The sequence below is a fragment of the Chiloscyllium punctatum genome, chromosome 39 (assembly GCF_047496795.1).
Source record: "Chiloscyllium punctatum isolate Juve2018m chromosome 39, sChiPun1.3, whole genome shotgun sequence".
Lineage (NCBI taxonomy): Eukaryota > Metazoa > Chordata > Chondrichthyes > Orectolobiformes > Hemiscylliidae > Chiloscyllium > Chiloscyllium punctatum.
In genome coordinates, this window is record NC_092777.1 from 23,092,826 (window position 1) to 23,106,292 (window position 13,467).

General features: G+C 40.7%; 1 protein-coding gene across 2 annotated transcripts in view; it reads left to right on the forward strand.

Moving 5' to 3' along the window:
* The window catches only part of dnah9 (dynein, axonemal, heavy chain 9), a 507,475-nt gene that overhangs the window by 263,219 nt on the left and 230,789 nt on the right, over positions 1–13,467 (forward strand). For both annotated transcript variants that reach the window (XM_072558306.1, XM_072558307.1), the window contains exons 47-48: positions 2,717–2,878; positions 9,441–9,674. In XM_072558306.1, coding sequence (XP_072414407.1) covers positions 2,717–2,878; positions 9,441–9,674 — 396 coding nt within the window. The remainder of the gene's footprint in view (positions 1–2,716; positions 2,879–9,440; positions 9,675–13,467) is intronic.

Consider the following 13,467-nt stretch of genomic DNA (forward strand, 5'->3'; position numbering starts at 1 on the left):
GGAAACCCCCATAAACTTGGGAAGAATGACTCCGCACAGACAGTTGCCCGTGGCTGGAATTGAACCTGGGGCCCTGGTGCTGTGAGGCAGCAGTGCTAACCACTGAGTCACTGGCATATTCAGCTGGCAAAGCTAGAGTGTCATTGACTTCATATCTGATCTGATCTGAGCTGGTCTAAGAGGCTAACTTGGTCCCATGTGAAAGCCAGATTTCGAACAGTCTTTGTCCTCTCCCATGCTGAGTGGTAAAAGAGCTCTGAATAAAGATTCATTGTGCTGCTAAAAATGGAACTCAAGCCTTTTCTTTGGCATCTCTCCCCAACACTGATACATAGACAAAAAGTCTTGATATCTGACATTGAGTATCAGATTTTCGCCAGGTTTTCCCAATTCCATGAATTTTTAAAAATGGTTGGTGGGATCTGGATTTCCATTTCTTCAGTTCAGGCAGATCCAGCAGGACATAATTCAGCAAGGGGAAAATCTGAACTCCGTATAGCCATTTGTGATTAGCATCGAGTTCTGAAATCCTAGAACACCAGGTTATAGTCCATCAGGTTTACTTGAAATCACAAGCTTTCAGAGCACAGCCCCTTCATCAGGTCAAGTCTTCGCCCTGACGGAGGAGATATGCCCTTGAAAGGTTGTGATTTCAAATAAACCTGTTGGACTATAACCTGGTGTCATGAGATTTCTGATTTTGTCCACCCCAGTCCAACACCAGCAGCTCCACAATCACAGTGTTGAGTTCTGACAGAATCTACTTTGGCTGTTCTGAGAGTTTTAACCTGCAGTGTGGGAGTTGCAAATTGATGGCATGGATGTCAGTACTCGTGAGTGTATCAGATCTGCTAATGTGTGACGATCTAGAATTTTGTTTTAATTACCTGCCCTTAAACTTGGGATTAAAATATATTAAACTATCAGTCTGAGTTATATGAAAAATAATAAACAGCCAAACAGCTATGATTAAGAGGCCATTTAGTGTAGGTTAGAAAATCATACTTACCTTGTTATTTTCCACTTGAGTGATTTGTCACTGTTTCACAAGGGGTGTTGTTTTGTCATCCCATGCGAATGTTTGGCTGAACTAAAAGAGCTAAAATAACTCAGTAAGGCATTCTAAATTCTGCCTTATTTGATTGATAGTTTAAAGTGGTTATGATAGCGTTAATTACCTCTGAGAAGACTGCTGAGTAGAATTGTGGATGTTCAAAAAGGTTGACCAGTTGAGGAGATTTACAAGCTTAGAATAGATTTCATTAAGGGGAGATATTTCACTAACAAGGGTGCATGAATGGAAGGTTTTTCTTCTCATCTGCTGCTGGCACCTGAAGTTTGCCCATTTTGGGGAGTGCCTTGGAGCTGGTATGAAGAGTATGAGGGGGGCATTGGGCTGGATGGAGTCATGGGTTGTGTGAAGAGCGAGGAAGGGATGAGATGTGATGGCTTGTGGGCCTAACAGTTTCCAAGATAAGTGAGGACCCACAGCACTAAGGTAGGTCTTTGAACCGTCCTGCTAAGGTGATCCTTGACCTCTGTGATAACCTGTGATTGGTTTCACAAACTGGCAAGCCCAAATATATTCTATCTCACCTCGCCAGCCAAAAACAAAGTCATGTGGGGATGTCTCCTGTCTGCTGAGTCAGGAGATTTCCCAATTTGAGTTACCCACCTCACTAGCGAAAACCTAGCCCTGATTACAAGTTGTAGCATCACACAGTGTAGTTGGTTTTGATATAGTGCGATAGTTCCGTTCCATGCAATCTCGCGTTATAATTAAATCATTCAACGGCCACACTATTTAAAATAATGGAGCCGCAATTGCATTATAGCCACTACAAGTAAGGAAAGTTCGTGTTCTACAAAGAATGGTCTAAATTCTTCAATCACATTAAAGCCGATTTGCTTTGAAGAAACACACGTGTGGAGGGAAGTGCTTTTCAAATTTCAACTTGAATTCATTTCCACTTATTAGCTTGGTCTCTGAAATGAGCTAACAATATTATAGATAATGTCATAATCAATTTAACCTTATAGTTCAATTTATGCAATAATTTGTATGTCTGTTGAACTGGCTTTAGGTCCTCTGGATATATTCATGTGCCAGTTATGTGGTCGAGCTCACGCTAACCAAAACAAAATTAATGACAACATTGCTGTTTACTCACATTATTCATAAATATTTGTTGAGAAAAGACAACATACCTATTTGTGTTTTGAAAGGATATATTATTTGTAAACCATTATTTGATGCAGAATATACTTAAAACAAAAGCTCAGCTGCAGGTAAATTTCAAGTTAGCCAGAGAATTTCTTCCTATCTATGTAAAGCTACAGTTCAGAAACGGTAATGGAGCCTAATCAGTATCTGTTCTGCACAAGGGAATTGAACACAGCCAGTCTTGTCCTTCAATTAGTCTACACCTTTTCCAAGTAGAACACATGGTCATATGCTATTGTATCATTTTGTAATTTGTTCAGATAATATATTTTACTTTGCTGATCCCAAATAATGGAAAATAATGTTTGCATCAATATAAAAATGAATGAGTGGTGACAGTCTTTAAAGCTGTGCAGTATTAATTCCAGACTAATTATTGCAATTGGATAAATGACAGTGGAAACAACAGCCCATCTCTTGTGAGTAGAATCACAGACCATATCCTGTCTGTTCAACACAGCTATGATATAACTTGCTGCTGTTTTCTCTCAGGTCGCTTTGTGTTTCTCACCTGTCGGCAACAAACTGCGTATCCGTGGTCGGAAGTTCCCTGCTGTCGTGAACTGCACTGCAATAGATTGGTTCCATGAATGGCCCCGAGAGGCTTTGGAGTCTGTCAGCCTGCGTTTCTTACAAGAGACTGACAATGTCGATGTAAGATAATAATGAGCTGTTACAAAGTTAGTGAAGACCGCAGGGGTGTTTTGTATGCTTAGTGCTGAAGTGTTGGGCTTTTTCTCAGGAGCCATACAATAGCTCTCCAGCAGCAAGCCAAGTCACTATGAATGGAAAGTTGTCATTTGTTATTGCGTGCTTGGAGCAACATAGATCAGATTGACCAATTAATCTGGCAATATATTATACTGGCAATATATTATTCTTCCAGTCTCCTGGCTGTCTGCAATATATTATACTGAACCATTAATGAAATGTTCATCATGCTCTATTTGCCATCTCAGCAGGTTGCTCAATGAAGTACTGTGATAAGATTAAAATCATTTATGCAGATTTACTTATAGATAAAATCAAGGAGATTAGCAAAAAGATAGGCATTATACAGTGTAACACAATGTCTATCATATACAAACACAGTGTCAGTGATTCTTGCAACATCCCAATGAAAGTTCACGGAAACAGTGATCTTAAACAGGTTCTTCTGAAACTCCTGCTGCCCTACATATGCACTTGTGTAACTAGTATCCTGAATCCAGTTAGAGAGTTATAGAGTTATACAGCATGGAAACAGACCCATCTGGCCAACTCGCCGACACTGACCAGAAATCTGAGCTAAACTAATCCCATTTGCCAGCATTTGACCCATACCCCTCTAAACCTTTCCTATTCATGTACTCATCCAGATGCTTTTTAAATGCTACAATCATACCCACCTCCGCCACTTCCACTGGCAGCTCATTCCATGCAAGCGCCACCCACTGTGTGAAAAAGTTGCCCCTCTGGTCACTTTTAAATCTTCTCCCTCTCACCTTGTTTTGGACACCATTTCCCTGGGAAAATGACCTTGCCTGTCCATGTCCCTCATGGTTTTATAAACCTCTATAAGGTCATGCTTCAGTCTCCAGAGAAAAATGCCCCGGCCTATTCAGCCTCTCCCTGTAACTTAAAGCCTCCAATCTCTGCAACATTCTTTCTAATCTTTTCTGAATCCTTGCAAGTTTAAGAACACCTTCCTATAGCAGCAGGACCAGTTCCTGGATATTTTGTTTTGCTGCAAAGGTATTGCTTGAATTTCAATCAGTAGGGAAAAAAAATAATGATTTGAACACTTGGCCAACAATGGGAGAGTAGCCTGAGGGTAGTGCTGGCACCTTCCAAGCTGGGTAGGTTATTGAAATGCATTAATAGGGTAAATTACATTCTTGGTTAACTGGTGCCAATCAGCATAAACATAAACCTCTCCATGGATGATCCCCAGGATATAAGCAATTATTCGTAGTTTGGGCAGCCCAACAGCGATACAAAACATCAAAAGTACATTTGTGTCAAGTACTCACAGTGCTTTGTAAATTATTAGTGAGATTGCATTTACAATAGTATGTACAGTTCTGACTGCAGCAGTGCATAAAGGATATTGCAGTTCTTGAAGGGATAATAAATGCAGGCTACAGGATTATTGAGGGATGGTTGGTTTGAATTCAGCATAGCTATTACACTAAAGAAAAAGTATGTTCTCTGTCAAAAAGAGAAGGTTGAAAGGTGATATAATTACGTATGCATTGGAATTTTAAACAGACTAAAGAACATGGGCAATGGCTAGCTCTTTTACCTTGTTCAGAACTGTAGAATCTGTGCTTGACAGGGTTAAACTGGAAGCTAATCCGAGAAGACAGTATTTCACTGAGTGGTCAATCAATGGAATAGAGGAGATGGTGGTAGCAGTCCTGATCCATTCAAATATAAATCGGGTTTCTTTCAGAAAGTAATTAGATCGAATGCATTAGTTGTTGAAGAGATGACATGAAACATGCTTGAGAGGAATGCATTCCTTGGAATATGGGAGCTGGGTAGTCCATTTAGCCCCTCGAGGCTGCTCTATCATTCTAGATCATGCTGCTATAGGAAGGTGTTCTTCAACACCACATTCCTGTGTTATCCCCATTTCCCTTGACGTTATTGGTGATTAAACATCTATCAATCTCCGTCTTGAATTTCCTTAATGATCATCCTCTGCAGTTGAGAATTCAAAAATGAAGAGGTTTTTCTGCATGTCAGTCCTTTAATGGAGTCAGTCCTTTTGTTCTGAGACACTCTAACTCTCTTTTTAAGAATTTTCTAAGTTTCTATGAGATAAGTTCTAATTCTTTTAAACTTCGGAGAATACAGTTCCAGTTTCTTGAAACTCACTTACAGGGCAGTCCTGCCAGTTTGGCAAATCTCCCCTGCACCCCCATTAGGTCAAGCATGTCTTCACTTCAGGAGGTGGATCAGACTGCACACAGCACTCCAGGTGCAGTTTCATAGTTTTCTATATAAATGAAGCAACACTTCTTTTCTCCTGTACTCATATACTCTTGTACAGGCTAATATACCATTTATATTCCACATTGTTTGCCGTACTTGTGCTGTACTTTTCAGTGACTTGTGAACAAAGTCATCTGGGTCCTTTGGGACATCAAGACTTTCCAATCTCTCACCGTTTACAGAATACTCTACTCCTTCATTCCTTCTACCAGAGTGGATGACCTCTCACTCATTCAGTTTATATTTCACATGCCATGACCTTGCCCACTCACTCAGCCTGCCTAAATCTCCTTGAAGCCTCTGCATTTTCCTCACAATTTACCTTCTCTCCAATTTTCTGAATTTGGAAATATCACAATTAGCCGCCACATCCAAGTGTTTGAAATTGATTATGAATAGCTGATACTTCAAACACTTGTGGCAGTTGCCGCAGCTTGCTAACGTGAGAGTGACCCATTTAGTTTTACTTTGCTGACACCCAGTTAACCAATCCTCAATCCATGCTGCTTTATTATCCCTGATCCCATGGGGTTTAGATTTGTTGACCAGCCTCATGTCTGAGACTTTATCAAAAGCCTTTTGAAAATCCAAAATACCACAACACTGCGAGCAACATCCTCAAAAGCACTTTGAAGTTTTGAAAATATTGTGTTCCTTTTATAATTCCATGTTGATTATGTTCATCAGGAAATTACTTCCTACATATCCAATAATCATAACTCTTATAATAGATTTAAATGTTTTCTGTACTCTGAATATAGAACCATAGAAATGATACAGCATAGAAGGGGGCCATTTGGCCCATCTTGTCCATGCCGATACAAGACACTAAGATGCCCTTTCTAATCCCAACTTTCTGCACACAGCCAATAGCCCTGCAGCTTACAGCATTTAATTAAGGCACAGATCCAGGTACTTTTTTGAAAGAGTTTAGGGTCTCTGCTTCCATCACTAACTCAGGCAGAAAATTCCAGACATCCACCACCCTCTGTGCAGAAAAGGTTTTCCTTATATTCCCTATAATCCTTCCGCCATTTAGATCGAATCTATGACCCCTGGGTTTTTGCTCTCTCTGACAAGGGAAACTGGTTCCTCCTGTCTACTCTATCTCTACCCCTCACAATTTTGAATATCTCAATCATTGTCATGCCCAGCCTTTTCTCTGTTCCAAGGAAAACAACCCCAAACTTGCCAATCTGGCAAACAGATCTGTAGTTCTTTTTCTCCCCCTCCTTTCTTAAGCAGTAAGGTTACATTTCCAACTTCCCAATCACTAAGTACTGTTGCAGTATTCATAGAATTATGAAAGATAGTCACCAGTGCATCCAATATCACTGTAACCATCTCTTTCAGCTTTCTACAGTGAAGGTCGTCAGGTTCTGGTAATTTGTCAACTTTAAGTCTCATTAATTTCTCCAATGCTCTTTTATTACTAATTTCTTTCTGTTCCATAGTCTCACGAGACCCTTAGATCTTAATTATTTAAGGGAGACTTCTTGTATCTCCTCTGTGAAGACAAATACAAAGAATGTATTAGCTTCCCTGCAACTTCTCTACTCCCTCCTATAAATTCTGCTGTTCCTGCCTGTACTGGACCCACATTTTCGCTGCAAATATTTTCCTTTTTACATATTTACATAAGCTTGTATTATCATTTTTATATTTCACATTCATATTCTATTCCCTCTCGATCAATTTTTTTGGTAATCCTTTGTTGAGTTCTAACATTTTCTCAAACCTCAGAATTACCACTTTTTTTTGGCAGTTTTTTTTTGTAAGTCACCTCCCTTGATCCAATATGATATTTAGTTTGTCTCATTAACTGTGGGCGCTTTTACTGTTCCTGTTGGATATGTTTGCCTGTTATGGCTTTAGACATGACTTTAGAGCTGTGATTCCCAAGGCTATCCTGCTGGGGGCTTTTGTTAGAATCTGTTGTACACTAACTGTTTGAGGTTGATTGGTAATACTAGTCAACAACTCCATTACTGCGATACATGACTGAGGTGACCATGAGGGTGTGGACTGCAAACTAGATGGATTCTAGTCAATTTTTACATAGCACTTCATAGCATGTAGCAAACAGCAGACTGCTCACATGCAATTACATTATGTATTTGGCAGGCAGAACAGAGGAACTGAACATTATTTAAATGGAGAAAGACTGCAGGTAGATACTTCACAGAGGGATTTGGCAGTTCTTGTGCATAAATCTCAAAAACACTGTCTTACAAATTCAGCAGGTAGTAGGGAAAGCAAATGGTCTTTATTTCAAGGGGAATGGAGTATAAAAGTAGGAAGGTCATGCTAAAACGATACAAGGCACTTGTCAGACCACAGCTGGAATTCTGTGAATAGTTTTGGCTCCTTATCTGAAGAGAGATATATTTGCACTGGAGGCAGTCCATGGAAGTTACAAAACCAGAAGTTGCTGGAAAATATCAACAGGTCTGGCAGCATGTGTGAAGAGAAATCAAAGTTAATGTTTTGGGTCATGTGACACTTCATCAGAACTGATGGTAGCTGGAAAAATGTCAGTTTATATGCAGAAGAGAGGTTTTGGGAAGGGATGGAGGGGCGAGGTTTAAGTGAGGATTAAATGATAGGTAGGGGTACAGCCCCGAAGAGAGAGAAGAATAGTTGAATAGACAAAGGAGTCGATAATGATCTGGCTAGGAGGGAGAGTAACTGTTTATGGAGACTGTTAGTGGCTCATAATGGGTATTGTATAATGGCAGACTATGTGATAAAAAGGCATGGTGTGAGTGATATGACTAGGACATGGTTCAGGTCCTAAAATTACTGAACTTCATATTGAGTCTAGAGGTCTGCAGAGTCCCCAAGCAGAAAATGAGATGCTGTTCTTTCAGCATGCGCTGAGCTACACTGGAGCATTGCAGCAAATCTGTGACAGAGATGTTGGCCAGGGAACACGGTTGTGTATTGAAGTGACAGGCAACTGGCAGCTCAGAGTCTTTTTTTTATGGGCAGAACGTAAATATTCTGCAAAGCAGTCACCAGGTTAGGCTGAGACTGTTTGTGGAGGATTGTCAAACGTGAAAAAGTTGAATAGATCGGGCCTGTACTCATTGGAAGATTGAAGAATGAGGAGTGACCTTATTAAATCTCACAGAAGTTTTAGGTGACTTGTCAGAATAGACATGGATAGATTGCTTCCCTTTGTGGTCAAATCTAAGACCAAAAGGTATAATCTTAGAGTAGGGAGTCACACATTTAAGACAGGGAGGAGATGGAGTTACTGTGGAATTCTGTGGAGCAAAGAAAAATTACATTGACATTTCAAAGGCTCAGATAGCTGGAACCACACTTTAATGTGGATTAGTTCTGCTAAACCAATAAAACAGATATAAGCACTCTGCCCACTTGATTTTACCAGTTTAATTAATATTAGTGAATTTATATTAATTAATCACATTGCGTTTACGGTATTTAAATGCATTCACATCCTTACCCTAAACCTGAAACTCATGGTTATTTTTTACCATAATGTAACATATCTGAAATTAAATGTTAAAAATTATCAACAAAATGACATTTTGATTATTTGCCAAGGCATACAAGGCTATGGGCTCAATACTGGAAAATGGAATGAGAATAGTCAGGTGGATGTTTTTGATCAGTGCAGACTTGGTGGGCGGAAGGGGCTTTTTCTGTGCTATCGACCTGTATCAAGCTGTGGTTTCTGAGGATATGCTTGTAACATGGCTAATTCTTTGAAGAAAAATTGGTCCTCTTTGAATTAATTTGCCATTAATTGCAATAGATTAAATGGCTAAAAGCAAATATTGCTAATATTGTGGATGTCCTATTTGTTTGTCCTCCAGTGCATCACATTCTTTAGTCAGTTGTATGAAATATATTGGATTAATACAATCAATTGGAATTTCAGTACTTTGAAACATAAAACAGGACAGTCATTCCAATTATTGGCAATTAAAACATATTGTTCTTGATGAAATCATGATGTCTCAACCACCTTCAGTGTTGTTTGGAAATAATGCTGTCCTGCAATTAAAAAAAGAATATTTATTTTGATAGAACAGGATTACTTCTCTGAGATTCATGGTTGTAACTGGATTACAGTTGCATTAGTAAATGCCAGTCACTTCATAGTTCCTTTTCTTTGATAATATTTTCACGGACTGTGCGAATATATGACTTTCTGTCAATGGAAAACATTGTAAGACAAGTTTCTCTCACAATTTATCTTCCTCAGCCTGCAATAAAAGACTCTGTCAGCAAGTTTATGGCATATGTCCACATTACTGTCAATGAGATATCCAAGTCCTACTTAGCAAATGATCGGCGTTACAATTATACTACACCCAAGTCCTTCCTTGAACAGATCAAGCTATATCAGAATTTGCTGGCTAAGAAGAGCAAAGAACTTACAGCCAAGATGGAGCGTTTGGAGAATGGACTGGAGAAGCTGAACAGTACATCAGCACAGGTAAAGTACAATCTCAACATGTGTTACGGTAGAGGTTTTCTCCTTGAAATTAATACAAGGTTGGCTGTTCCTAATGTTGCAGTCTTCATGTGTTAAGTTACATACGTCTGAAGAATGCATAAGTTAAAAAGCTATGCCATTTTTATCTTGAAATGCACTTAGGAACTTATTGATGTGCATGTATAAGAGGCTGGGATGTGAGGTCTTTTCTTTTAACTAATAGTTGAACACCTTGCTGAAGTCCATATAGATCACATCTACTGCTCTGCCCCTCATCAATCATCTTTGTTACTTCTTCAAAAAACTCAATCAAGTTTGTGAGACATGATTTCCCACGCATAAAGCCATGTTGACTATCCTTAATCAGTCCTTGCCTTTCCAAATACATGTACATCCTGTCTCTCAGGATTCCCTCCAACAACTTGCCCACCACTGAGGTCAGGCTCACTGGTCTATAGTTCCCTGGCTTGTCTTTACCGTCCTTCCTAAACAGTGGCACCACTTTTGCCCACCTCCAGTCTTCTGGCACCTTACCTGTGACTAGCGATGATACAAATATCTCAGCTAGAAGCAATCACTTCTCTAGCTTCCCACAGAGTTCTCAGATACACCTGATCAGGTCCTGGGGATTTATCCACCTTTAACCATTTCAAGACGTCCAGCACTTCCTCCTCTGTAATCTGGACATTTTGCAAGATGTCACCCTCTATTTCCCTATGGTCTATATCTTCCATATCCTTTTCCACAGTAAATTCTGATGCAAAATATTCAATTAGTATCTCCCCCATTTTCTGTGGCTCCACACAAAGGCCGCCTTGCTGATCTTTGAGGGGCCCTATTCTCTCCCTAATTACCCTTTTGTCCTTAATATATTTGTAAAAACCCTTTGTATTCTCCTTAAATCTATTTGCCAAAGCTATCTCATGTCCCCTTTTTGCCCTCCTGATTTCCCTCTTAAGTATACTCCTCGACAAGGTTCCGCTTGGGAGACTGATTAGCAAGGTTAGATCTCATGGAATACAGGGAGAACTAGCCATTTGGATACAGAACTGGCTCAAAGGTAGAAGACAGAGGGTGGTGGAGAGTTGTTTTTCAGACTGGAGGCCTGTGACCAGTGGAGTGTCACAAGGATCAGTGCTGGGCCGTCTACTTTTTGTCATTTACATAAATGATTTGGATGTGAGCATAAGAGGTACAGTTAGTGAGTTTGCAGATGACACCAAAATTGGAGGTGTAGTGGACAGCGAAGAGGGTTACCTCAGATTACGACCAGATGGGCCACTGGGCTGAGAAGTGGCAGATGGAGTTTAATTCAGATAAATGCGAGGTGCTGCATTTTGGGAAAGCAAATCTTAGCAGGACTTATACACTTAATGGTAAGGTCCTAGGGTGTGTTGTTGAACAAAGAGACCTTGGAGTGCAAGTTCATAGCTCTTTGAAAGTGGAGTCGCAGGTAGATAGGATAGTGAAGAAGGTGTTTGGTATGCTTTCCTTTATTGGTCAGAGTATTGAGTACAGGAGTTGGGAGGTCATGTTGCGGCTGTACAGGACATTGATTAGGCCACTCTTGGAATATTGTGTGCAATTCTGGTCTCCTTCCTATCGGAAAGATGTTGTGAAACTTGAAAGGGTTCAGAAAAGATTTACAAGGATGTTGCCAGGGTTGGAGGATCTGAGCTGTAGGGAGAGGCTGAATAGGCTGGGGCTGTTTTCCCTGGAGAGTTGGAGGCTGAGGGGTGACCTTACAGAGGTTTACAAAATTATGAGGGGCTTGGATGGGATAAATAGACAATGTCTTTACCCTGGGGTGGGGGAAGTCCAGAGCTAGAGGGCATTGATTTAGGGTGAGAGGGGAAAGATATAAAAGAGACCTGAGGGGCATCTTTTCCATGCAAAGGGTGGTACGTGTATGGAATGCGCTGCCAGAGGAATTGCAACATTTAAGAGGCATTTAGATGGGTATATGAACAGGAAGGGTTTGGAGGGATATGAGCTGGGTGCTGGCAGGCGGGACTAGATTGGGTTGGGATATCTGGTCGGCATGGACGGGTTTGACTGAAGGGTCTGTTTCCATGCTGTACATCTCTACGACTCTAGTTAATTTATGGTTTGTGATGAGGTAGGATATCAGTGACCAGTTGTGTCCACAAACATCTTGCTGTTTTCTACCCAGTTATAAAGGTGTTGTTCTACTATTAACTGGATCAGAGGTAAGGATTAGTACAGTGATCACACATTTGCAGTGGATACTTTCAAGCATTATGAGCTGGAAGCTTGGAGTCCTGTCTCTGATTTGTGCTCTGCAGGTTTGTGAAAAGACCCTGATATTGTTTAAAGCAGGGACAAAGTCAGAATTTTTTAATGGCTGTTTTCATGGTTGGAGCTTTCCTAGAAGTTCATGGAGGAGTCAATAATGAAATAGAAGGTCAAGTGCACAGACTGTTTCTGGTTTGACCTGTCTTGTTTTAGAGATATCACATGCTTTATGCTCATCTGGAGCCCACAGCCAACATGAACATGTTTTAGGTTTGCCATGCTCACTTGACATATAATTCAGACAGAGTGGAAAACTGTAGAAAGTGGTGGCTTCTGTGTAGCACAGAAGGCTAAGGAATGGTTGTTTAAATGAAGTTATAGGCCTTGCTTAATGAAAGTGCCAATGTAGAAAGATATTATGGACTTTGGTTTGACTCTGACTGAAGATCATGGCAAAGATCTTCAGAGCTTTCCTGAAATAGACCAAGCCTGGTGGAACTTGGATTAAATGCAGTATGTAGAAAAGGCAGGCTTGATTTTATTCTTTAATGAGTCAGATTTCCTGGTTTAGGATGAACATGTTTAGAATTGAACTCAGGCAAACCTCATTGCTCAAAGAGACAATCATTCAGTTGTTCTGTTTTTGTTTTACCTTTGTAGTAAAATTTTCTGCAGTGCGGTAAGTCAGTTACTTTGGCTGGCTGAGATAGTAACTTTCTCTGAATGTACTACATGCACAATGCATTAATACAAAACCACACAAGCCAAGTAATTATCGATTCCATCACTGCTTGTCACTTGCTTGGCTGCTAAAGTTGATAGGATTTTGCAAATGTACCATGAGACCTGTCCTCATTTATAAGATTTGCCCAAAGGCACGGACAATCTGTGTCACCATGAGATATCAGGGCCTGACTTTTTGTATACGTATATTCTTTAACCTGGTTATCTCCAGCAGCTTTAGCATTTGGAGGGATCTGGTAGAGGGCTATTTTAGGCACTTTTAATGCACCTAACACTACAGGCCATTCAGCATGGCCAATCCACCTAGCCCGCACATCTTTGGACTGTGGGAGGAAACCCACACAGACACGGGGAGAATTCGCAAACTCCACACATTTGCTTGAGGCTGGAATTAAACCTGGGTCTCTGGTGCTGTGAGGCAGCAGTCTAACCACTGAGCCCCCGTGCCGTCCTAGTGTAGAAGCAAGCCATTCGTCCCATCTAGTCTATACTGACCCTCTGACAGGCAGCCCACTCAGACCCACCTCTCAATCCTATCCCTGTAACTCTGCACTTTCCATGGCCAATCAACCTGGACACTGTGGGCAATTCAGCAAGGCAAGTCCATCTAATCTGTACATCTTTGGACTGTAGGAGGAAACCAGAGCACCCAGAGGAAACCCATGTAGATACAGGGAGAATGAGCAAACTCCACACAGACAGTCCCCTGAGGGTGGAATCGAACTCGGGTCCCTGGTGCTGAGAGGCAGCAGTGCTAATCACTGAACCGGTGAATTCCAATTGCTGTGTATTT